This window comes from Orycteropus afer, unplaced genomic scaffold (genome assembly GCF_000298275.1).
Source record: "Orycteropus afer afer isolate SDZICR_OR568_19922 unplaced genomic scaffold, OryAfe1.0 scaffold00252, whole genome shotgun sequence".
NCBI classification, from domain to species: Eukaryota; Metazoa; Chordata; class Mammalia; order Tubulidentata; family Orycteropodidae; genus Orycteropus; species Orycteropus afer.
The window spans coordinates 2,186,516-2,214,253 of NW_006921839.1; the positions used below are offsets into that span (position 1 = coordinate 2,186,516).

Sequence of the window (27,738 nt, forward strand, 5' to 3'; positions counted from 1 at the left end):
CACATTGTTCTTACTCTCTATCAAGGATCTGCTACATAGATCCCCTTCCAAGTGGATGGCAGTGGTAGCCGGGCACCATCTAGTTCTTCTGCTCTCATAGTCGTATAGGCTGCAGATCGGATGGTGTACTAGTCACTAGGACTAATTGTTTCCATGAATTTTGGTTTTCTTTATTCTTCTTTGCTCTGGACGAGGAGAGACCCATCATTTAGCAGAGTCTTTTGGATTGTATATGTAAGTCATCATATCTTCTACTAGTAAAAGACCGTTTTCTTTCTTTCCACCCTGTATGTGCTTTTTTCTTACATCTGTTGAGATGATCGCATAGTTTTAATCTTTTAGTTTATTGATAAGGTGAATTTTGGTGACTGATTTTTGAATGTTGAACCAAGTTTGCATGTTGGATTCAATTTGCTAATATTTTGTTGAGGGATTTTTTGGTTTGGGTAAAAGTTTACAGAGCACATTACTTTTTTTATCCAACAACAATTTATACACATTTTGTTTCATGACGTTGATTGCAGTCCCTTCAGTGTAACAGCACTCTTCCTCCCTGGATTCCTCATTTCCATTCATCCTTTTCTCCTGCCCCTTCCTGCTGTCTGCACTTCATTTTTTGGCAGATGCTGCCCTTTGGTCTCATATGGTTAATTGTTCTGAGGAGTATTTTCTTCATGGGTATTACTGTTCATTTTATAGGTCTGCTTGTTATTTGGCTGAAAGGTGATCCCCAGGGGTGGGTTCAATTCCAGATTTGAAGGATGTCTAAGGGCTATAATCTTGGGGGCTCTGCTGGTCTCTATTACACCAGTAAGTCTGGTCTTTTTTATAATTTTGAATTTTGTTCTACATATTTCTTCTACTCTGTCCAGGACCTTTATTATATATAAAAACTCATATGTTAAGGAATTTTCCTTCTATTGCTATTGTGCTGAGAGTTTTTATCAGGATTGTGTGTTGGGCTTTTATCAGATACCTTTTCTGTGTCTGTTGTGATGATCATATGATTGTTTTATTTATGTGGTAGATTATATTGATTGATTTTTTTTTAATGTAGAAGCATCCTTGCATTCCTGATATGAATCCCACTTGGTCATGATGTATTTATTTATTTATTTATTGCCATGCTGTTAAATTTTATTGGCTAGTATTTTGTTGAGAATTTATTTATCTATATTCATGAGAGATATTGATCTGTAAATTTCTTTTTTTGTGGCATCTTTGTCTGGCTTTGCTATCAGGGTTATGCTGGCTTCATAGAATGAATTCAGGAATATTTCTCCCTTTCCTACATTCTAAAATATTTTGAGTAGTAGTGGTGTGAGCTCTTCTCTGAATCTTTGGTAGAATTCTCCAGTGAAGCTGTCTGGGCCAAGGTTTTTTTTTTTGGTTGGGAGGTTTTTGGTTTTTTTTAACTACCTTTTCAGTTTTATGGGAGTACAGTTCTTCACAGTATTCTGTTGTCCTTTTTATTTCAATTGGTTCTGTTTTAGTTGCCCATCTCATTTCTTATTTGGGTTAATTGCTTCTTTTCTTGCTTTTCTTTTGTCACTTTGACCAATGGTTTGTCAGTTTTATTGATCCTTTCAAAGGACCAAATTCTGATCTTACTGATTCTATTGGTTTTCTCTTCTCTATTTCATTTATTTCTGCTCTAATTATTTCCTTTTTCCTAGTGCCTGTCAGCTTCTTTTGTTGCTGTCATTCTAGTTTTTCAAGTTGTCAGGTTAATGTTTTTGTTTTAGCCCTTTCATCTTTTTTGGTGTATGTATTTATTGCTATAATTTGACCTCTGAGCACTGCTTTTTTGTGTTCCAAAGGTTTTAGTATGTTGTGTTTTGGCTCTCATTTGATTCTAGGAATTTTTAAATTTCATCTTTTTATTTTTTCTATCACCCAGTGGTTTTTAAGCAAGGTGTGTTGTTCAGTTTCCATGTATATATTTTTTTCTTTCCTCTTGGGTTGAGCAATCCTACTTCTGTAGTGATACTGCCTGGGAAACCCAAGGAGGGGTCGCTATGAGTCGGGGCTAACTCCATGGCACATAACAACAACAACACAACTTCCTCTTATTGATTTCTATTTTTATAGCATTGTGATCATAGAAAACGTTTTGTATTATTTCAGTATTTTGCATTGTCTGGAACGTTGCTTTATACTTAAAATGTGGTTTATTCAGGGGGAATGATCCATTTGCATTGGTAAAGAATGCATACTTTGCTGCTGTATATGTCTTTGAGGTTGATTTGGTTGTTTATGGCATTTAGCTTTTCTGTATCATTGTTGAGTTTTTTTTTTTTTTCCTAGTTGTTCTGTTCTTCACCAAAAATGGTGTGTTGAAGTCTCCTACTGTTACTGAGCAGTCTGTCTTTTCAATGCTATCAGAGTTTGTTATTTGTATTTTGAAGTGCTATTATTGGGTATGTATATATTTATTATGGTTATGCCCTCGTGATGGATTGACCCTTTGATAATTACATAATATCCTCCCTTATCTTTTATGGTAGCTTTTACCTTAAAGTCTATTTTATCAGAGATTAATGTTGCCACTCCTGCTGTATTTTTGGTTATTGTTTGCTTGAGATATTTTTTTTCCATCCTTTGAGTTTCAGTTTATTTATATCTTTCTATTTATGTCTTTATGAAGGGTCATGTTGTTTCATCCATTCTGCCACTCTTTGTCTTTTTACTGTGCCCTTTAAGCCATTTACATTCAGTGTGATTGTCAATAGATTTGAGTTTACTGCTGTCATTTTCTTGTGTATGTGTGTTTTTTGTTTGTTTGTTTTAGTGGTGTTGATAGTTTCTTTTTTTTTCTGTGCTGACTTCTTTTTGTTTATGGAATTTTGTTTCCTTTCATTGTTGTTGATTTTGTATTTACTGAGTCTTTAAGATTTTCTCCATTTTTATTTTGAAAAGTAGGTTTGTTAGCTTTCTTTGTGATAACCTTAAAATTTACTTTTATCTTCCTAAGTTTAAAGCAGTTTTTTATTTCTTGATAATATCTTGACTTCCTCTCTATATGAAAGTTCTATAACTATACCATTTATTCTCCCTTTTTGTTTTGATGATGTTCTCCTTTAAAGCTGGATACTTTTGGTTCTGTTTTTAATATTCTACCATTGTTTTATTTTTGACAAATATTTATCTGAGTTGGTATCTGGTTGATGCTGTCATGACTATTTCCTAATCACAGGTTGCTGTCTAATGTTGTTAGTTCTGTGTCCAAAGGACTCTCCTTAATATTTCTTTAAAAGTTGGTCTGGTTTTTACAAATTCCCTTAATTTCTGTTTATCTAGAAATGTCCTAATTTCACTATCAAATTTGAGAGACAGTTTTTCTGGATAAATAATTCTTGTTTGGCAGTTTGTTTTTTTTTATTTCAAAGTTTTATATATGCCATCCCATTACTTTCTTGCCTGCATATTTTCTGCCAAGTAATCAGAGCTTATTGGTTCCCCTTTATGGGTGACTTTTCATTTTTCCCAACCTGCTGTCAGGATTCTTTCTTTGTCTTTGTTTTTGGTGACTTTAACTATGATATGTCTTGTTGACTTTCTTTTGAGGGTGTCCTATATGGGGTTTTGTTGAGCTTTTTGGGTGGATATCTTGCCTCTCATGATATTAGGGAAGTTTTCTGCCAACAAATTTTTGAAAATTCTCTCTGGTTTTTTGACCAACCTCTTCTTGTTCTAGAATTCCAATCACATGTAAATTTTTCTTCTTGATAGTGTTCCATATAATTCTTAGGCTTTCTTAATTTTTCCTCAAGCAAATGGCTGTCAAGGGATTTGTCCTCTGTTTCTCTGTTCCTGTCTTCCATTGATTCATTTCTGCTCCTATGTCCTTCTGTTGAGTCATTTATCTTTGAAATGTCACTGTTGACCTTTTGGATTTCTAGTTGTTGGTTTTTGTTTATATTTAATTTTATTGTACTTTGGAAACAAATTAACAAAACAAATTTGTTTTACATTCAACAGTTCATGCACATTTGATTTCATACCCTGATTACCATCCCCAACCATAAAAAAACTCTCCTCCCCTCCTTTTCCTGTGACTACTCCCTCCCTGTGCCCTTCTTAACTATGCATTCCTGTCTGTCCAGCTTTCCATCTGTGTGAATGCTGCCCTTCTGCTATATCATGACTGATTGCTCTAAGGGGTACATCACCCTACAGTAGCTGTTCTACATGTAGGTCTTTCTACTATTGGGCTGAGAACCAATCTTCTATTGCTTTTTCTGTATTTACCTTGATCTTTTGTAGAACCTATATATCAGTCTTTTGAATTCCTTATCAGGTAGCTCTGTTATTATTTCTTCCTGTGCTAGATTTTCTGGTTCTTTATTTTGGTCACTTGCTGGAGCTATTTTATCTTGCTGCTTTGTGTGATTTGATATTGTCTGTTGTCTCTGAGGCATTAAGATGTTACTATTTTTATTTATTTTATGTCTGTTTGCTGTGTCCTGATTTTTTATCTTGTTTCCTTTTGATACATCCAAGTAGACAGGGCATGTATGCTATTGTGGTCACTAGTGTAGCCTCACTGAAGCTGTCACCATTTGTCTCTGAGGTGTTGGACAGCAGCTGAGTATGTGAGCACAGGTTTATTTGTTGGTCTTATGGTGTGGCTGAGGATGTAGCTGGTGAGGTCATGTGTCTGTCCCACTGGTCACTTGGAAGTGGGTGCTAGGAGTGTTTTCACTGGTTGTTGGGTTGGACGTTATATGTGAGTACTGCTGGTTACTGGGTGGTTGAGTTGCAGATGCATGGGTAGTTAGAGTGGGCACAAACCTCCAGTTGTGGTGGGAGAGGGCAGTATAGAGAATGAGGCAGGGAGATGGTGCCAGTCCTTGGTTGCCTGCTGGGAGGGTATGCCCCTATGTTCTAGAGTTCAAAGCAAGCCAGGGTGTGCCATTAGTCCTCAGGTCCCTGGCACAGGAGGTTGTAGGGAAAGAGGAGGCATTGCTAGTCTGTGGGCCCCCAGTGTAGGTGGCTGAGTGGAGCAGCCGGTACCACTGATGCATGGGCCCATGTTGCAGGTGACTGGATGTAGATGTGGGGCTGCCAGTTTTCAACCCTCCTGTGCAGTTAGGTGAGTGGAAGAAGGTTTGCCCCTGGTCTCCAGGCCCCTGGTGCTGGTGGCAAGGTAGAAAAGTGGACACCTCCAATCTATGAGTCCTGGCACAGGTAACTGGGCTTAGGAACTGGCACCACAAGTCTACAGGTACCTGGCATGGGTAGATGGTCACAAGAGGGTGTGTCACTGGACCACAGGCTCCCGGTGTGGGTGGGTAGGTGGGTATAGGAGGGGGCAGTGCCTGTTCATAGGCTCCTGGCATAGGTCGTTGGGCAGAGAAGCAGGTGCCACCAGATCACAGGATTCTAGCGTGGTTAGGTGGGCAGAAAAGAGGACTCTGCTATTCACAGGCCCCCCAGCATGAGTGTCTAGGCAGAGAAGAGTGGAGAGTGGCTGGGTGGAGAGGCTGAAACTGCAGGTCTGCTGATCCCTGACACAAGTGGCTGAGCCACGGGGAGGACATCTGTCTGTGGACCTCCAGCTCTGGGGGTGGGGCAGTGGGGGGGGGGTACCCCAGACTACAGTCGCATATGGGATAGGGAGATGGATGAGAGGAGTGGGGAGGACACTGCAGGTCTGCAGGCTGTAGCTTGAAGAAGTTGGTGGGGGTACAGTGGGTGAGGTGAGTACACTTAACTTTGGGTAGGGGGCCATCCTGCCTGGCACTGGGCATGGTTGCTCCTCCTTTGTGTGCACCTGTTGATGGGTGCTTCAACTGGGAATGCTGCTTTCTTTGTCTCAACATGGCTGAGCTGTGCAGGTTCATCTGGCAGGGCACCGATGATCTGTAGTTCTCCATGTGCACTGTTTTTGTACAGTCTCCCTCTTCTGCTTGGTACTTGGTCTAATTCTTTAGCCTTGCTTTTGATGCTCAGGCTTCCAGAGTTGTCATCTATATATGATTAACTTGTTTTCTGAGGTCTTTGTTTTATGAGGCACGTTATAAGGTGTTTGACTATGCCACTATACTGGGCTGTCTCCCTTTGTTGAGGGTTTTTGTGACACTGTTCATGAGGAGTAATGGTTTGTAGTTTTCTTTTAATGTCTTTGTCTAATCAAAATAATGTTAGCCTCATAAAATGGAACTGTGAAGTTTTCTCTGTTCTTCTCTTCTAGAAGATTTTGTGATAGCTTTGGTATTATTTTTTCCCTAAAAGTTTGGTGGAATTTACCAGTAAAACCATCTGTGCTTGCGGTGTTTTGTTGGTCATTTTAAACAACAAAATCGATTTGTTTAGATAGAGTAATCTTTAAGTTGTCTCTTCTTGAGTTGACTTTGCTAGTTGTTTTCCTCCCTATATCCAAGAACTATGTTCATTTCATGCAAGTTACCAAATTTATTGGCATAAAGATGTTTATGATAATTCCTTTATTGTTATTTTTAATGTCATTAGAATCTGTAGCTCTGTCATTTCTGATCCTGTCAATTTGTGCTGCCTTTTTTCTTTCTTTTTTTTTTTTTTTTTGCTGACCCACCTGACTAATGGCTTATCAATTTTACTGATCTTTTCAAGGAAATAGCTTTTGGTTTTATAGGTTTCTTTCATTTTATTCTAATTTCAATTTTAGGGATTTCTGCTCTTTATTTTTTAATTTGGATTTTCTTTTGGTTTAATTTGCTCTTTTTTTCTAATTTCTTTAAGTGGAAGCTTAGATTATTGATTCTAAATTCTTATTTCCTAATATAAGCATTTAATTCTATGTATTTCCCACTAAGCATCTTTTTCACTTTCCATCTTTTCCTTCAATCTACCTTTTGAAATTAGAATAATATCAATTAATGACTTTGGAAAGTAAGCAGTTAACTTAGGATTGATTATGGGGGTCCTAGTAATTTGGATTAGTGTGTACTATCTTCCAGGTGATTGAAAATAACTTCCCTAGTTTTTTTAGAGGGTTGGGGTGATGAGGTGGGAATGACTGTCTTCATTATTTTCTAAATAGTTTTAAGTTCCTGGTTTGAGGTCATTTTTTTCAACAAATGGCATGGAGATAATTGAACATCCACATGCAAAGAAATGAAATTAGGTTTTCTGTTAGACTGGATTCTCTAGAGAAGCAAAACCAGTAAAGCTTATAGAAAGAGAGAGAGAGAGGGAAATTTATCTTAGGAAAATGACTCACGCACTTACAGAAGCTGGCAAGTCCCAAGTTCTTGGATCAAACGTCAAGCTGGAGGCTTTTCCCGACTCACACAGTTGCAGGGGCTGACGAGCTCAAGGTTGGCAGGCAGTATACTGGCTATTGACTCTAACGAATGATGAACCCAGGACCTCCAGGCCGAATGGGAAACAGTTGTAGGCAGCACAGCAGAATCCCAATCCATAGAAGAGTGTCTTTTTTCCCAGGATGTCCATAAATATACTGGAAGCAGGCCACACCCCTAGGGAAACTCCCTTTCCACAGATTGGCTGCTCAAAACATACATCTGATTCCATCATTGGAGCAACCCACATCACAATTGCTTAAACCACATAGAATTGTGGTCTAGCCAAGTTGACACATAGCTCCAACTATCACAGTCCACTCCTTGTCAACTTGGCAGTTGTACACATAGTCTTAACCATATATAATCTCCAAATAAGGACAATTAGAAAGTCATATTTGAGCCTGACATGATGCGCTAACATGCATACAACTGAAATGCATTAACCTTATTTATATTTCACAATTCATAACAGAAGGAAATAAAAATATTTGATGCACATATACAATGAAGAAATAACAATCACAGCCCTTGTTTCTGCAACTGGTCATGTGGTCGTAGCTGATATTCAGAACTACCTTTTCCCACCACGCATTCTGTATTTCCCTTGCCCTAGTGCTTGCACTTTGCATTTGGACATCTAGCATTTTAAACTGAAAAGTTTTACTTGGATCCACAATCACTATCTATGGAAGCAGTAGTCAAGAAATCAGATGACATATTGCATTGGGCTAATCTGCTGCAAAAGACCTATGTAAAGCGTGAAAGAACAGACATGTCACTTTGAAGACTAAGGTGTGTCTGACCCAAGGCATGGACTTTTCAGTAGCCTCATATGCATGTGAGAGTTGAACAGTGAATAAGGAAGACCATTGAAGAATTGATGCATTTGAATTGTGTTGGTGAAGAATATTGAATGTACCATGGACTGGTATAAGAATGAAGAAATCTGTCTTGGAGGAAATACAGCTGCACTGCATCTTAAAAGTGAGAATGGACAGATTTTGCCTCATATACTTTGGTCGTGTTGTCAGAAGAGATTCCTTCAGAGCCAACAGAGAGAGAAAGCCTTGTCCTCAGCAAGCACCTCAGCTGGTCGTGGTTCTTGGCTTGGTCCTGCGCCATCCATACAAGCATTGTTACGCTTCAGCCTGCCATTGGAGCCATTGTGTCAGTCCACCTCGTTGAAGGTCTTCTCCTTTTTTGCTGACACTCTACTTTACAAACATGATATCCAGTAGATTATCATAAACTTAATCAGGTGATGACTCCAATTGCAGCTGCTGTTCCTGATGTGGTTTCATTGCTTGAGAAAATTAGCACATCTCCTGGTACTTGGTATGCAGCTGTTGATCTGGCCAGTGCCTTTTTGTCAATACCAATTTCAAAGGACCATCAGAAGCCTTCAGCTGGCAAGGCCAACAATATACTTGCACAGTGCTTCCTCAGGGGTATATCAGCTCCCAGCACTGTATCATAATTTAGTCTGTAGGGATCTTGATCTCCTTTCCCTTCCACGAGACATCACACTGGTCCATTATATTGATAGCATTATGCTGATTGGACCTAGTAGGGAAGAAGTATTGATGACTCAAGACTTAATGGTGAGACATCTGCATGCTAAAACTTCAGGCACCTTCTACCTCAGTGAAATTTCTAGAGGTCCAATGGTGTTGGGGCATGTCGAGATATTCCTACTAAAGTGAAGGGTAAGTTATTGTGTCTGGCTTCCCCCACAACTAAAAAGGAGGCACAACGTCTGGTGGGCCTCTTTGGATTTTGGAAGCAACATATCCCTCATTTGGGTGTGTTGCTGCGGCCTCTTTATCAGGTGACTCAGAAAGCTGCTAGTTTTGAGTGGGGTCCAGAGCAACAGAAGGCTCTGCAACAGGTTCAGGCTGCCGTGCAGGCTGCTCTGCCACTTGGGCCATATGATCCGGCTGATCCAATGGTGCTTGAAGTGTCTGTAGTAGATAGAGATGCTGTTTGAAGTCTTTGGCAGGTCCCTATTGGTGAATCACAATGCAGACCCTTGGGATTTTGGAGCAAAGCCCTGCCATCCTCTGCAGATAACTACTCTCCTTTTGAGAAACAGCTTTTGGCTTGTTACTGGGCTTTAGTAGAGACTGAATGCCTAACTATGGGCCACCAAGAGACCATGAGCCCTGAGCTGCCCATCATGAACTGGGTGTTGTCTGACCCACGGAGGACAAAGCATGATGCCTTTGGGTAGGTGGCTTCCTGGCAGAGTGGGTTGCCTCAGGGCATTAATTGGTGAAGAGACCGGTATCAAATGGAGTAGCAGGTTGGCTGGCCCACAGAGCAAGAAAGCTGAGTGCTTTGGGGACAGGAAGATTTCCTGTGGAGTGGGTTGCTATTGGCATTAATTGGCAGAAGCAGAGAGACCAAGGAAATGGAAGCAGAGCTGCCTCAGCCTGAAAGGTTAGGACCATGGCCTTTGGGGGTGGAACGACCACAGCCCCCTAGGTTTCAAAGAGCTAGGTCTTCACCAACTTGGTTCTGGAGTGTGGGGCTGCCTGTTCATGTGAGCCAGTCGGATGGAGCCATAGCCACTGCCCAAAAGTGAGGGGGCGGGGCTTCCATGCCTGAGAGGGAGAAGAATGGCGCCCACTAGGCTAAGGGGGTGAGGTCGCCACTTAGAGAAACTAGGGGACTGGAGCCACCCAATGAGAGAGATCTGTACAGATTCCAGCCAATGAAGATCTGTACAGGCGCCAAGTTGACAAGGGGAGGAATCGTGGTAGTTCATTTGTGTGTCAACTTGGCTGGGCCTGGTTAAGTGGCTGGTCAGCTGGATGTAGTCTTCCCCATGATGAGACTGGTAATCAACTCCATGGTGGAATCTACTGGGAGCAGCTGAGTAGCTGCCTTAGGGAATGTGGTCTATTTCCTGTATATAAGCAGAAGCCTTTGGGAATGGTCTCTAGCTTATGGCACGCTTGGACCCTGCATGTAGCTGTGTCATTGTTCAGCAGCCTGCCATGCTCTGCCAACCTTGGGACTTACAGTGGACTTAAAATAATGGTTTGCTGTGTGGTTTGGTAACACCAGGACTGTGCCTTTTTACTTGTCAAACTTCGGTTTGTCAGCCTCAGCAGCCAGCAGCTGTCTAGCTTCAGTGGGCCGGAGCTGGAGGCAGAGCTGAATCCCAAGGCTGAAGGACTTTCACCTAGCCCTAGCGCCTGGCACTATGAACTTGGACTTAAAGCCTCCAAATTGTAAGAATAAACTCCTGTTTGTTTAAGCCATCCCATATGTGGTATATTCTTCTCACAGCGGCACTAGGTAACCAGAACAGGCTTCTTCCTCATAACATGCATTAACTCAAAATGGATCATAGACCTAAATATAAGGACTAAAATATAAACCTCTTAGAAGAGAATATAGGAGTGAATCCTGATGACCTTATGATAAGCAAAGTCTTCTTAGATATAATACCCATAACACAACAATAAAAGAATAAAAAAATAAATTGGACTTCATCAAAATTAAAATTAAAACCTTTTGTTTTCAATGGACATCATCAAGAAAATGAAAAGACAGTTCATAGACTGGGGGAAAATACTTATAAATCATATATCTGATTTAATATATGATTTATCTGATGTTGATGTTGTAGTTGTTATGTGCCGTCGAGTCAGACCCGACTCATAGCGACCCCTCCTTGGGTTGCCGAGGCAGTATCACTACGGAAGTAGATTGCCCAACCTTCCTTCCGAGGAGTGGCTGGTGGGTTTGAACCGCCAGCCTTCTGGTGAGCAGTCAAGTGCCTTAGGCACTATCTTGAAATTTGAGATATATTTTGTTATTAGATTCTTATAGATATATGGTTTCTGAAGATATTCTCACAGTTGGTAGCTTGTCTTTTCAATTTTTTGGTAACATCTTTTGATTAACAGAAGTTTTTATTCTTAATTTTGTATTCTGCTGTTTGTACTTTTGGTATTAGATAATCCCATTGTTGAAAGCTAAGCGTGATCTACATAACGTTTTTGATCTAATAGAAGAATTAAAGCTTACTGATTACCTATTTTATATTAGACACTTTGGTATGAGCTTTATATATGTTTTCCCATTTAATCTTCAAGTAACTGTGTGAAGTGAGGAGTAGTATATCCATCATTTTTTAATTAACAGATTGTATTATAATGTTTATATATTTCTCCAAGCAATTATGATATGTTTTGATCCTCTGAGTCTGTTTTAGTTTCTGACATATAATGAGGCTCAATAGATGTTAACTATTGTAATGAATGTTTAGCAGCTGTATCCCTGGCCTTACCATTTAGTCTTTTTTGCTACCTTTGGTTCCTGAACCATGGTTTACAGATCTCTGAGTTAGGGAGTTGGTAGAAAGTATGCTGATTCTAGTGTATGCCCTGAAAGGTACTATTTAGACCTCATCTTTGACTTTAATTTTTTTCTATCTTTGTTAGCAATCTCTGCCCAAAGTGTTGTGCAAAGAGGAAATTCTAGGTGGATATTTATTAATTTTATTAATTGATACTATTCCTACCATGGAAATTAATGCTTGTTTTCAGAGGCTACTATTGTATTTTATGTATTTATTTGCAATTTAGTTCTTATTTCTGGTTATTGGAATATGTTCAAAAAGGTACATGTGAACCACTCTGTACCTTTTTTGGTAGGCACTGCTCAGTTTATCTTACTATTTTATGGTAAGTATATAAACAATTGGGAAATTGTGCTTAATAACCGCAATCTAGAGACTGCCTAAATGCCCATAAACCATTCCAGATTTCATTCATCCACCCTGTGGTAGTTAAGGTTATGTGTCAGCTTGGCTGGGCCTGGTTGAGTGGCTAGGCAGCTGGATGTAGTTGTTCCCCATGATGAGATTGGCAATCAGCTCCATGGTGGAATCTACTGGAGCAGCTAAGTAACTGCTTTAGGGATGTGATCTTCTGCTAATATATAAGAAGCAGCTTTGAGGAAAGTCTCCAGCTTTTTGGTACACTTGGGACCCTACATGTAACTAAGTCTTCCTTCAGTCGCCTGCCATGCTCTGCCAATCTTGGGACTTTTGATGGACTTGAATCAGTGGGCTATCATGTTATTTGGTAATATCGGGACTGTGCCATTTGTCAGCCATGGGCTTGTCAGCCTCAGCAGTCAGCAGCTGGCTAAGTGAAGAAAAGCTAGCTTCAGTGGGCTGGGAGCAAGAGCCGAGATGAAGACCAAAATTGAGGAGCTTTCACTTAGCTCCTAGAGCCTGACACTTTGAACTCGGACTTCTAGCCTCCAAAATTGTAAGAGAATAAATCTCTGTTTGTTCGAGCCACATCATTTGTGGTATATCCTGTCAGAGCAGCAGTAGGTAACTAAAACACACACCCTCTCAGAATTTCTGTAAACCGAAAACCAAACTCACTGCCTTCGAGTCAGATCTGACTCATAGCGACCCCTCCTTGGGTTTCCAAGGCAGTATCATTACGAAGTGGATTGCTCAACCTTCCTTCTGAGGAGTGGCTGGTGGGTTTGAACCGCCAGCCTTCTGGTTAGCAATCAAATGCCTTAGGCACCTTGCCACCAGAGCTCCTTGGAATTTCTGTAGCACTTACCAAAAATTTATTCATTTTTACCTAGTTTGTTTTTGCCTTTATATTTTGCCACAAATACCCAAATGTATTCTGTACCCTTAAAAGTCCTCTACTTTAGAAAGAGAAAAAATGAGTCCATGATTTTATAAAATGTGAAAACCCTCACTTTAGCATATTTGGAGTAAGAAATTTAAAATGGAAGAATATTAGATAGTTTAAAACTCACACAATTTTTTTATATACCTAAGCTAAAACAAGTGTAAAGTTCTGGAATATTCAGTAGGGAGAGCAAGCTCTTTGCCTAAAAAATAAAGAGATTCCTGCTTTGCAGTTCTTATCGTCTACTACTGAAGTAGTAGTAGTACTACTACTAGTAGTACTACTACTACGATGACGACGACCATGATAAGTACAGTGAAACCTGCGGGAGCTGGAACTCAGTGGGACTGCCTTGTTTTTCTGGGTCTCACAAGTTTTCTTTTTTTTTCCCAAACCTTTGCCAGGGTGCAGTATTATCACTTTTCTATTGCTTATTTTAGTGGAACGTATTTGAGGTTTCCTTCTCTTACAGGTTTCCACCTTACATAGGTTCTGGCTTTTCACAACATTTACTATAAATAGCAGTGGACCCTTTAAAGAAGACATTTCTAGCCTAGAAGAAGCAGCCCTGTGGCACACTGGTTAAGTGCCCAACTGCTAACTGAAAGGTTGGCAGTTCAAACCTTCCTGGTGGCCCTGTGGGAAAAAACACTTAGAAATCTGTTCCCATAAAGATTGTAGCCTAGGAAACCCCATGGAGAATTTCTACTTCACATGGAGTCATTATGAGTGGGGTCATTATGAGTCAGAATCAACTCATAGGCACCTAACAGCAATAACAACAGCCTAGCAGAAGGAGTCCTGGTAGCACAATGAAGATAGGCGGTTTGAACTCCCTCAGTGGCTCCATGGGAGAAAAGACCAGATCATCTACCCCATAAAGATTACCGCCTAGGAAACCCTGTCCCATAGGGTCACTATTAGCCAAAATTGACACAAGAGTACCTAATAACAACAAGCCTAGCAGAAAGGAGTAAGAGTAATAATAACGTGAAATATGAGGATTTCAAAAATAATTGAGTTAAATAAGATCTTTTTAATTCCTTGTGAGAAAATGTTGATTCTTGGAATTACACTAAAGTCATAGTGCATTCATTAATCTTAGCTTTTCTAAATGTGCCCCTAAACTACCTCTTTGATTATGGGATATCTTATTTTCAAAGTTTTTATATTTTTATGTATATTTTGAAAATATACGTACCTGTGACACACTGGAAACAGCTTTCTGGCATTTCATAATTCGTTAGAATTATGATTTTTAGCTCAACATTTTTAGTTCAAAGTTAGGTGTACCTCACTTTGCTTGTGTGTGTGTGCAAAATTTATGATTTGAGTTTTAGAAAATGAAATTTTTTAATTGTTTTATATTATGTTTTCATTATAGCTCAGCTTTTTGTTTCATGCCCTTTTCCTAACTTTGCTAGTAGAATAATGATTTAAAAAAAAAAAGAAAAAATAATCTTCTGGAAGAACTACTTCAACATCTTTAGTGGTGTTTGTTTTTTTCAGTAAATTCTAATTCTGTTTTGAAAGCTGTTATCTGTAAATGGTTATTGAAAATTCACTATCTCAACTGTAATTGTGTTCACAACATTTTTGCTAATACCTTAAGTATGATTTAAAAATACTATCTTTTCCCCTTCTTTAGGTATGACTGATGGCAAGCATTGTACTTTTCCACATCTACCTGGCAAAACCTTTGTCTATAATGCTTCTGAAGATAGACTGGAGTTGTGTGTGGATGCTGCAGGACATTTCCCCATCGGTCCTGATGTTGAAGATTTAGTTAAAGAGGCTGTAAGTCAGGTTCGAGCAGAGGCTACTACAAGAAGTAGGGAATCAAGTCCCTCACATGGGCTACTAAAATTAGGTAGTGGTGGTGTAGTGAAAAAGAAATCTGAGCAACTTCATAATGTAACTGCCTTTCAGGGAAAAGGGCATTCCCTAGGAACTGCATCTAGTAACCCACACCTTGATCCAAGAGCTAGGGAAACTCCAGTTATAAGAAAGCATAATACAGGGACAGACTTTAGTAATAGTTCCACTAAGACAGAGCCTTCTGTATTCACAGCTGCTCCTAGTAACAGCGAGCTTATTCGAATAGCTCCTGGAGTAGTAACAATGAGAGACAGCAGGCAGCTTGATCCTGATTTGGTGGAGGCCCAGCGAAAAAAATTGCAGGAAATGGTTTCTTCTATTCAGGCTTCAATGGACAAGCACTTGCGGGATCAAAGTACAGAGCAGTCACTGTCTGATCTTCCTCAAAGAAAAGTAGAAGTTGTGAGTTCTGCTGCAAAGTCTGGGACTCTTCAGACTGGCTTGCCTGAATCTTTTTCTTTAACTGATGGCACTGAAAATTTGAATACAGAAACAACTGACAGCAGTGTGGCAGATACATTGGGAGCAGCCTTTGTCACAAGGTCAAAAGCACAAAAGGGAAATTCCGTGGAGGAGCTTGAAGAGATGGATAGTCAAGATGCTGAGATGACTAACACAACTGAGCCAATGGATCATTCTTGATTTAATTAGAGGCTAATAAGGGCAGAATGTTTATTGTGAATATGTAATATTTGTTGGCTGGGCCACATAACTTTGATTAGCCATTAAAAATCTTGTATGTATATTTCAAAGATTATATCTTGTTATTCAGTGCATGATAGCAAGTGTGTGATTGGCAATAGCTTTTAATATACTGCTGCCCAGACTGGCTCTGAATTACCTATAAATTAGTTATTAGATCTGCTCAGATGAGCTTCTTCCATATATGTGGTTCATTGGATGTTCTTTGTAATTTTAATTCCATGAAAGTCTTAATGTTTCAAACATGAAAATTCTCTTTGTTAAGTATGTTTGTTATCTGAAAGGCTAGAACTGGGGGGAAAATGAGATTTTGCAAATGTTGATGTCATCAAGGTAAACATCCCACATATTTATTAGACTGTAAAAAAAATATATGTAAATTTGAAGGTTATTGAACTAAATTGTATCCTAACATTTATAAAATGATTTATTAGATTCTCTGACATTTCTGTGAACATAAACACATTCATAGAGATATGTATTCTTGAGGAAAATATCTTGAGAATAGAGTGTAAAGATAAATATTTTGCTGATTTGAGCAAGGGTAGGGAGAAGAAGCCTATTCTAGAATGATAAAGTCAATGTGATTCAGTTATGTTGCTGTCTGAGCCAACACAACTAGTTGTGTGCTCTGTTGTTGATAATTCGTTACCATTGTAATTTGAATCCTGACTTGGTCAAGTACCACCTAATTTTTATTTTTAATCTTGCAGAAAAGTTGATTGCAAAGTGTGGTAGAAAATACAAAAATAATGGTAGCAGTAGTTAATGATCTCTAATTTTCGGAGTTTGTCAGATTCACAGAGAATTTATAAATAAGAATTTATCTTTATGAATGAGTTACACTGATCTACAATTTTGATCAATGGTGTTCAAGCTTGAATATGCTAAGTGTCTTTGAGCCCCTTTGAACCAAAAATGTTTCCTTTCTTTCTAAGAGTCCTTAAGATTTTATTTATTAGCTTCACTTGGAGTTGGAATGCAGATTTTGCTGCATCATACCCTGATCAACATGGCATTTGCTTAAATAGTGTATTCATCAAATCTTCTGTGCCGCCTTCCTTGAAAAGCAGCTCTCATGCTTATTCCTTAAAGACAAAGAATGTTTATACTGAAATTGGTATTGCACTATTTTATCCTGTTCTATAAATCTGTATTCTGAAATATACATTTCAATCCATCTTTTTCCTCTGTTCACCCAATTAAGTTGAATTTGAATGGATGAAAGGCAAAATGTATGTTAATACAGTCTCTTACCTAGAGCGTTCAAAGCCTGGTTGTCTCTGTTTGCACATGTAACAGATGCAAAACGGTATTTGCATCCTGAGAAAATGTACATCAGAAAGTATATTATCAGGTATTTAAAAATCTCTACCTGTTGATTCATAAGACATATGGACAGTGCTTTAACTTGTGTTTCCAAATAAGGGAGGTTTTGGTCTTCTTTCTATGAAAGTATCTCTAATTGAATCCACTTATTAAATGAACTACTCCATTTTGATTAAGGAAAGAATAGAGAGTCTAGACATTTTGCAAGTGATATTTGAGCAAGACATATATTTGGGCTAATTTTATCATCTGCTTTTCTTTAAATACCATGTTGCATCTTCATTCTTCCACTTCTAAATTTACTTTCAAGCACTTTCTCTATATCAAAATAGCAGGAAAACTTAGAACTTTTATATTGTGCACTAGTGTTGCATAAAGTAAGAGATACAGCTACTGAATAATATTTCCCACTTAGGTAGTAGAGGTGGTTTCTGTGTGTATTATGCTAAAAATTATAAATGTCACTAACCACTATAATTATTTGTCACGTTTTCAGCCACAGAAACAAAGCTTTAATTTTTTTTTTTCTTTTTGGTTTAAATGCAGGCATACTGTATAACAAGCTAATGCACTGCTTCCAGGTAAATGATAATCACTTTTTCTTTAACAAATATTTTCTTTACCTGTGACTTGATATATTTAGTTAATAACTGATATGTATAGTCTCATAGCATAAAGTAAAAAATCAGAAATGAATCTTAATCTCCCTCCCTATTATATTAAATACTTGCATTTAGTGTAAATGTTAGAAGATGGGCTTCATCTCTGACAACGCTTGAGTAATTTCTCTTGCCACAGCAATACCATTTAGAAGCCAGTTAGTTACTAATATTATTATAACAACTTGAGTTCCCCCTTGATAAAGAATAAAAGGCTTCATTCTAAGAAATGATCATATTCCTTGAAATTATTTTAAATCAGCTGAAATTTTTGAGAAGTGGGCCCGGTATCATCTTTACAAAGAAATTTTAGAACAGTATTTCTTTAAATTTTAAATATCATCTTTTGTTCTTCCATATTGTTACTATAATCTAACACTTTTTATTTATAGAGTGACTTTTTTAGTAATAAATTACCATTTATTATGTCATCACACCTTTGAATCCAAACTAGAGATCTTAAAACTGTTCAAATATTTTTATCCCTAGAAGTAACATCATCTCTATAATTTAGTCCTATAGTTAAATATTATTTACTGGGTTGCACTGAAAATTGAAATAAAATTGTAATTTTTTTCTTTAGTAATCCATTTCATAACTAATCATACCAAGTTTGAGTTGAGCCAAAATCCAGGTATAATTGAAGAGAGTATTTGTCTAGAATATTAGTAATGTGAAACTAGTTGAAACTGAAGAAAACAAGACACTGCCAAATATGAGATAACATATGATTAACTTGAGAGGAATGCTTATATGGTTATTCGGGAACTAGTTAAAGAGCGAGCCTAAAGCCCATTCCCCACTTCCTCCTTTCACTATGTTTCAGGTATTTTATTGGAAAATACTAGAATGGAGACCTGAAAAATTTAGCAAATGATTTTGGCTTTGAAATTTGCTTTATATCTTCTGATGATTTTTAGTTTAGTTTTTATAATCAAGCCTACTGCTTGCAATTAAGATACCAATCTTAAATGCATCTGTGATTCCCAGGCACTGATTTTAAGTATCCATCTTAATTGGAGAAGAGCAGTGATTTTTGCATATGGTCTTTTACCTCAGGGAAGATCACTTACTTGCAACTCGTTAGTCATAATGAGTCAAAGCCATTGACAGGTTTTTGAGAAGTACTGACTGACATATCACATGCTAGCTACTAAATGTAAAATTTGTAACAGTATTATTTTATGTAGTTATTTACTAATACTGGCTGTTAGGGAAAATTTCTCTAAAAATTTCAACCTTTCTAATAACTAACCTTTAGGTATTAATGAAATAAACTTGTATAAAGTAGTTTCTGTCATTAGTTACTCTTCAGCTGGTCAATATGTTGACAATATAAACATTTATTTCAAAATATGGATATAGTTTTGTCTTTATTTTTCAACAGTAATTTTAATTGGCCCATTCTTCAGATCAGATTTTGAGATTTTCATGGATGTCAAAGCAAGGTTTCTATTTTAAGATTCTCATTTAAGCCTTTGCAAAATTGGATTAAACTCTGCTCATCTTAATATGAATTTTAAATGACCTTTTATAACATTAGTTAGTGAGATACATACTTCATGTGAGATAGGTAATTATATCCTACATTTCAAGGTTCTCATATAATTTAACAAAATTAAATGACCTCAAGACTGTTCACAATTAATTATATAAGCAATTAAATTTTCAAACCAGAACTATTCATTTATAAACATATAATAGTAGAATATATACTAAGGAAATAAAATAACAAAGGGGAGCTGTATCACCAATGTAAGATTTATAGGGATAATTACAAGTTCTGCCATTCTTAATAATTCTTTGAGATGCTATGTGTTTCAATTTATATTTAATGATACTTAAATCGTGGGAATTTTAACGTTCCAAAATAGCAAAAATTATAAAAATTGTGAATTATTGAAGAAAATGCCATTACTTGTATATCTGACATTTGGTTTTTTTAAATTATGGAGTCTACATGCTTTTGTAGTATATTAACATGATGATTATCTTCTTGTAAAAGAAAAGGAAAAACTAGTAAAAGAAAAGTTTTAGTTGATGTTATCTGCTTGTGAGTATCAATTACTTAGTATTTTAAATTTTAAAATATTGCATACTTCAATTTAGAATGCAGAGGTCCCTTCCTGAGCTTTTATGCTTGTGGTAGAGCAATAAAAGACTGAAAAAGTTATCAATATTTTCAGGTTTATTTGCCTTTAAGAATTAGTGCCAAGAACTGAAAAACATATTTTTTTGGAGGGAAATAACATTCAGAATATGTAAAATAAGTGGTAATAGTGTAAATATTTAGGAAAAAAAATAGCAAGTGCTTTAACTGCTCAATAAAAATGAAATAGCGTAGATGTTCTATCATCTCTGAGGCGCTGGCTGTTACCCCATTTTCTGGTTTGTGATTTCTGTATATATTATGTTTGGATGATAAATCATAGGTAATAGTGTATAGGGTTCTACAGCACACCTCACTGTACAGTATTTGAAATTTTATATCAATAATAAAATAATAAGTTAATACATACTGATTTCCCCCAACTTTTCTATATTAGCTTTTCAAGGTAATTTTTGTTATTCTTTAGTTTCCCTGGAATTATACCTTAATACTATAATGCATGAAAATACGGTTCCGTTTTATAAAGGTCTTCTAACTATAATAAGAATTTTTCACAATTTCCATAAGTGGGATATCATACAAGGATAGTAATATTTGCACTTAATACAGATTTCAATGGTAGATGAAATGAAGAAAAGAGTAAACTAAATTTCTTTTGACATTAACTTATTTGGGTCATGTGATGCTTACTGAATATTTAAAAACAAATGGAAAAAAAGCATGTTCTAATAAAGAGAGAACTTGGTTTTGTGCTAATTTTTAAAAATTACTGGTTAGAAACAATGAGGAAAATATAGAAAGTAGTGCTGAATCACATTAGTACAGCTTAGCAATCAAAACTTATGTTTACTTTTGTGATTTAGTATACATGCTTAATTTTTATATTGTTTAGAATAGATCATTAAATTTAACTTAGTAGTTAGAGCATAGACTCAGAAGCCAAACTTTCTAGGTTCAAGTCCTGGCACACCACTTACTGTACAACCTATCTGTGCTTCAGGTTCCTTTCTGGGAGGTTGACAATGACACCTACTCATGGATTGTTGTAAGAATTAAATGATTCTACACATACCAAGTGATAAGAACAGTCTTTGACACATACTTAGTAAATACCAAGGCTTCAAACTAGTTCTTCGCAGTTCATTCATGGCTAAGAAGGTGAAACCAGACAGAGAAAATTTTAAAAATTTGGGAGAACTGGAATGGGAAAATTTATAGATTGAAGCCCTCCTAGAAACTTAATCTCTCTCTTGGAAAAAAAAGGGCAGTGTATGTGTTGCACAGCAACCAGATTTCTTACCCGATGGTTGTTAAGCAGAGTGGGAAACAGTAGTGCCCTGGTCAAAGATGGTGGCAAACCATGCCATTCTGAATGTATGTCACTCTTCACAGTCCTGCCAGTAATCCAGTGTCACACATCAGTCTCCTGATATAGGAAGCTGGCCTTGCTGGGTCTGCAGCTGGCTGGTTGGGGGCTGCACTAGCAGCTGAATGGGGACTTTAGACATGGGCACAGGGCTGTATGTGTATTTGTGTGTGTGTGTGTGTGTGTGTGGAACACGTTGGGGGTATGGAAAAGTGATCACAGCGACTGGAAGTAAGGAGGTTGGCTGGGGTGGTGGCCCTGGCTACCGCCACCCTATTGATACGGCGGCCACTTCTTGATCTTGTGCAGCTGCCACCTGGAGCCAGGAGCTCGCAAATGCCCCTGGGGCTGGCCAGCATCATCAGGACCATCAGCAGCAGAAGAGCGCGGCAGCCGGGAATGGAAGGCTGCACGCTGATGGATGAGGGAATGAAGCCAGGGTGAGGAGGAGGCATTGCAGGGATTGGGATGTGCCCTGGAGTTCTGCTCATTCACTCTGGAGGTTTGGGGTCTTTAAAACCTTTAAGGAGAAATAATAAACAAAAGGAGAGCTGCTTTCTCTTAAATAAAACAAATACACCTTATGGGACCATGAATTTTTTGGTAACTTTATGACACTCTAACAGAAATACCACAATAGGATGGCTTGAACAAACAGGAGTTTATTGTTGCTCTGATGCATAAGCTGACCATGCTAACTATGCTATTTGTGATCTCACTTGCTGAGGGCATGGTGTTGATGGGACAGATAACAAGGCTACGAGGCCCAAGTAGCCTAACATAATGAGCTTTGCTTTATGTTTTGGCTATAAAACTTGGACTTGAAGTCTTGTATACACAGAGCACTAGTCATGTACCATCAAGATAGTCTAGAGCTGTCAAAACCTGTTTAGTGAATAAAATAAGGTAAACATCCTACTTATGTAAGTTGAGTATGGATTTTATGTTTATTGATAGGTTCTTTGAATAGCTGCAGTTCTGACTGCATAATTGATTGTTTCTAGTCATTAAAAATGTATGTAGAAAAAACAAAATAAGTTAAATTGATTTTCTAAACTATGGTATCCCAAAATGAAAAAAAATTATGGGCTCGTCCCTCTTTGGAACTAAACCTGTCTTTGTTCCACTTGTCATAACACATAATTCCTTATCTGAAAACAGATAAATTGTGGGAGAATCTAGGGGTAAGGTTTGAGGGGTTTCCTGCTTGTCAGTCCTCTGTATAGAGAAACATGTTGTTTTGGTAACTTTATGACACTCTAACAGAAACACCACAATAGGATGGCTTGAACAAACAGGAGTTTATTCTCTTACAGTTTGGGGAGGCTAGAAGTTTGAGTTCAAAGTGCTAGGCTCTAGGGGCTGGGTGAAAGCTCCTTGACCTTGGGCTTCAGCTCTGCCTCCTGTTCCTGACCCACTGAAGTGGGAAGGTTTTCTTCACTCAGTCAACTGCTGGCTGCTGAGGCTGACAATGCCAAGGTTGACAAGTAAAAAGGCACAGTCCCAATGTTAGCAAACCACGCAGCAGACCACTAGTTCAAGCCCATAGTAAGTCCCAAGATCAGCAGAGGATGGCAGACTGCTGAATGAAGGCTTGGCTACATGCATGGTCCAAGCATGCCAAAAAGCTGAAAAGACTTTTCTCAAAACATCTTATGTACTGGAAACAGACCACACAAAACCAGGCCCAGCCAAGCTGACACATAACCTTAACTACCACATACATATAGCATGAGGTCTAATTGTAAATAATGACTTATTTTTATATTTGATTTATAGTCTTACTTGGTTTGGTTGAATATCAGGAAAGTTCAGGTTACAATGTAAAAACCACTGGCTATAGACAATGTGGAAATCCAAGAATAGCTAGCCATATTTTCCTTTCCGTATGTCCAGGTGGGAGCTCTGGTGGCATAGTGCCTAAGGCATTTGACTGCTAACCAGAAGGCTGGCAGTTCAAACCCACCAGCCACTCCTCAGAAGGAACATTGGGCAATCTACTTCCATAGTGATATTGCCTCGGAAACCCAAGGAGAAGTTGCCATGAGTCGAATCCAACTTGACGGCAGTGTGTATGTATGTCCAGGCAATAGGTTAAACACTTAACATGAAGTAATTAATTTAGCCCTCAAAACAGCTGTTCATGGTTGGACACTATCAATGTCTTCATCTTTCAGGAAATGGGCTCAGATAGTTTAGGCAGTTTACCCAAGGCGCTGTAGTTAGTAAGTGACAAAGCTATCTAAACCCAGATGTTTGTGACTCCATCACCTGCATTCTTAATGTCAGTGCCTCATTTGTAATTTAGCAAAGGAGTAAAATTTGGTGGTCACATAAGTCTTTACAAACATCTATTGTTTTTCAAGTGTACTACTCTGAACTGATTTTAAGATATAGTAGTTGTTAGTTGCTGTTGAGTCAATTCTGACTCATGGGGACCCCGTTTGACCATGTGTGCAGCATAGAACTGCTCCAAAATCTTGATTTCAAGGCTGTAACTGTTTGGAAGCAGATCACCAGTTGTGATCCAAGGTGCCTCTGGGTAGGTTTGAACTGCCAACATTTGGCCTAGTGGTGGAACACTTATCATTTATATCATCCAGGGGGACTCCTATAAGGTACAGTACCAGTCTCTAATTTCATCTTCTGTTAGTTTCCTTTCTGAACCCCAAGCTTCTACCTCATCTTCTTCCTTTATTTTTTTGCCTCCACAAAATCTGAAGGTAGGAAGGGTTTCAGAATTTCTTAGATGACTGATCTGGGTAAATTTGAGAATCATTGATTAGATAAATGTTCAGCACCTCATTTCAAGAACCTAGAATAATTATTTTTATTTCCTAAATGTGTCTGTTAGTTTGGGAGGAAGGTTTTCTAAAGGCAGTGCTTCTCAAAATATAGCTCATGGGCTGCATGTGTCTTAATTGCCTGGAAAACTTATTTTTATGGAATCAGGACTGGGGTGAGAGCTCAAGTATCTCCCTTTATAAAAACTATTTTTTCCCATTAAAGCACACTAAAGTTTTCATTGGTTATCCTTATGTTGATCTTAAATATTCTCTCAAAGCTATTTCAGAGTATTACCACAGAACTTGGAAAAACCTGGGCTGAATCATTTCTGTCAATTTGCCACCCCTGTATATTATCTTTATGCTGAAATACTTTCATAAGTGTTACATAAAAAGGAATACGTATTTGCAGTCTTACCTATTAAGTAACTTTTATTTTTTAAATTATGATTTGGGTGAAAATTGGTTTTCCATTCAATAATCCATACACTTCTGTTTTGTGACATTTACTGCAATCCCCTTGCTATAACAGCATCCTTCCCACTTCCTCCCACTGCCCACTCCTTCCTTTTGTCCTTCCTTTGCATCCCCTGCTGCCTTCCTAGCTCTATCCCTGGGCAAATGGTGTATTGATCGCACATGCTTGGTTGTTCTAATGATTGCATACCCTCCTGGTATTACTGTTCATCTTACAAGCCTATAAACCAAAAACCAAACTCAACTGCCGTCAAGTTGGATCAGACTCTTAACAACCCCTCCTTGGGTTTCCGAGGCATCAGTCACTCCTCAGAAGGAAGGTTGGGCAATCTACTTCCATGGTGATGTTGTTAGGCACCATTGAGTCGTTTCTGACCCATAGTGACCCTCTACACAGCAGAATGAAACATCTTCCAGTCCCACTCCAGCTCCATGATCCTTGCTACACTTGAGCCCATCGTCACAACCACTGTGTCAATCCATCTTGTTGAAGCCCTTCTCCTCTTTCGTCGACCCCCTCCACCTTACCAAGCATGACATTCTTCTCCAGGGAATGGTCCCTTCTGACAACATGACCAAAGTAGGTGAGACGAAGTCTGGCCATTCTCGCTTCAAAGAAACATTCTGGCTGCACTTCCTCCAGGACAGATCTGTTAGTTCTTTTAGCAGTCCATGGTACTTTCAGTATTCTTCGCCAGCACCACAGCTCAAAAGCATCAACTCTTCTTTGGTCTTCCTTATTTATTGTCCAGCTCTCACATGCATATGAGGTGATTGAAAATATCATGGCTTGCGTCAGGCACACCTTAGTCCTCAAGGAGACATCTTACTCCTCAACACCTGAAAGAGGTCCTTTGCAGCTGACTTGCCCAGTGCTATACGTCTAATGTCCTGACTGCTGCTTCCATTGTCGTCAATTGTAGAACTAAGCAATGTAAATTCTTTGACAACCTCAATCTTTTCTCCATTTATCGTGATGCTGCTTATTGGTCCAGTTGTGAGGATTTTTGTTTTCTTTATATTGAGATGTAATCCATACTCCAGACTGTATTCTTCAGTCTTCATCAGTACATGCACATTATCCTCACTTTCAACAAGCAAAGTTGTGCCATCAGCATATTGCAGGTTGTTAATGATTCTTCCTCCAATCTTGATGTCACGTTTTTCTTCATATAGTCCAGCTTCTTGGATTATTTGTTCAGCATACAGATTGAATAAGTATGGGGAAAGAATACATCCCCTGACACACTCCTTTCTTCATTTTAAAGCATGCAGTGTCCCTTGTTCTGTTCGAATGACAACTTCCTGGTCAATGTAGTGATACTCCTTCGGAAACCCAAGGAGGGGTCGCTATGAGTCGGATCTGACTTGACAGCAGTGAGATCACTATGGAAATAGATTGCCCAGTCTTCCTTCTGAGGAGTGGCTGATGGGTATAGTTTGGCTGAAAGTTGAGTCACTAAGGTTAAGTTCGGTTCCTAGCTTAAAGGGTGTCTAAGGGCCATAGTCTCAGGGGTTCCACCAGGCTTCATCAGACCAGTAAGCCTGGTCTTTTTTTATGATTTTGAGTTTTGTTGCACATTTTCTGCCACTCTATCCAGGACCTTAGAAGTGAGAATAGTCAGATTTTGCCTCTTGTGCTTTGCTCATACTGTCAAAAGGGACCATCCCTGGAGAAGAATATCATGCTGGGTAAAGTAGAGGGTCAGTGAAAAAGGGAAAGATGCTCAACAAGATGGATTGACACAGTGGCTATGGGCTCAAGCATAGCAAGGATAATAAAGATGGTGCAGGACTGGACCGTGTTTCATTCTGTTGTACATAGGGTTCCTATGAGTCTGAACTGACTCAAGGGCACCTAACAACAACATTTAATTATTTGAGAGGCTACCATGTGCTAGGTACTTTGCTCAGCAAAAGGAATAATATATATATTCTGCTTTTACTATATATTTAGTGAGGGAGACAAGGACATTTAAATAAGCAATTAGGTGAACGTATAGAGAAAGTGCTGGATGCTGTGGGACTACGCTGCAGGAGTAACTAACCTGACCTGCTGATGGTCAGGAAAGGCTTCCTGAGTGATGTATTAGCTGATACCTAAAGAATCAATGTTGTTGTTGGGTGCCCTTGAGTCGGCTCTGACTCATAGCCACCCTAAGTACAACAGAATAAGACACTGCCTGGTCCTGCCCCAGCCTCACAATCCTTGCTCTGCTTGAGCTCATCACTGCACACACTGGTCAGTCCCTCTCATTGAGGGTCTTCCCCTTTTTCACTGACCTTTTTTGCATGATATCTTTTTCCAGGGAATAGTCACTTCTGATAACAACCAAAGTAGGTGAGTTGAAGTATGGCCATTCTCGCTTCTAAGGTGCATTCTGGCTGCACTTCCAGGGCAGATTTGTTTGTTCTTTTGGCAATCCATGGTATTTTTAGTATTCTTTGCCAGGATCACAATTCAAAGACATCAGCTCTTCTTTGATCTTCCTTCTTCATTTTTCCAGCTTTCACATGTGTATGAGATGATTGAAAATAACATGGCTTGGGTTAGGTGCACTTTAGTCTTCAAAGGGACATCTTTGCTTCTTAACACTTTAAAGAGGTCTTTTGCAGCAGATTTGCCCAGTGCAATACCACATCTGATTTTCTTGATTGCTGCTTCCATGGGTGTTGATTGTGGATCCAAGTAAAATGAAATCCCTGACAACTTCAATCTTTTCTCCATTTATTGTGATGATGCCTATTGGTCTTTCTGTGAGGATTTTTGTTTTCTTTATGTTGAAGTTTAATCCATATCAAACTCTGATCTTCACCAGTAAGTGCTTTAAGTCCTCTTCACTTTCAGCAAGCAAAGTTGTGTCATCTATGTATCATAAGTTGTTAATGAGTCTTCCTCTAATCCTGATGCCCCATTCTTCAAATAGTCCATGTTCTCAGATTATTTCCACAGCATGCAGATTAAATAAATATGAAGATACAACCCTGATGTACACCTTTCCTGACCTTAAACCATGCAGGGTCCCCTTATTCTGTTCAAATGACTGCCTCTTGGTCTTTGTACAGGTTCCTCATAAGCACAATTAAGGGTTCTGGAATTCCCATTCTTTGCAATGTTATCCATAATTTGTTATGATCCACACAGTTGCATACCTTTTCTTAATCAGTAAGACACAGATAAACATCTTTCTAGTATTCTTTGTTTTCAGCCAAGATCCATCTGACTTCAGCAAGATATCCCTTGTTCAACATCCTCTTCTGAATCCAGCTTACATTTCTGGAAGTTCCCTGTCAATACACGCCTGCAACTGTTTTTTAATTATGTTCAGCAAAATTTTACTTGTGTGTGATATTAATGATATTGTTCAATAATTTACTTATTCTGCTGGATCACCTTTCCTTGGAATATGCACAAATATCAATCTCTTCCAGTCAGTTAGGTAGCTGTCTTCCAAATTTCTTGG

General features: G+C 38.4%; 1 protein-coding gene across 1 annotated transcript in view; it reads left to right on the plus strand.

Moving 5' to 3' along the window:
• The window catches only part of VCPIP1 (valosin containing protein interacting protein 1), a 29,769-nt gene extending 14,282 nt beyond the window's left edge, over positions 1-15,487 (plus strand). Inside the window, exon 3 of the mRNA XM_007949721.2 lies at positions 14,616-15,487. Within this exon, the coding sequence (XP_007947912.1) occupies positions 14,616-15,487 (872 nt within the window). The remainder of the gene's footprint in view (positions 1-14,615) is intronic.
• The last annotated feature ends 12,251 nt before the right edge of the window (positions 15,488-27,738 follow it).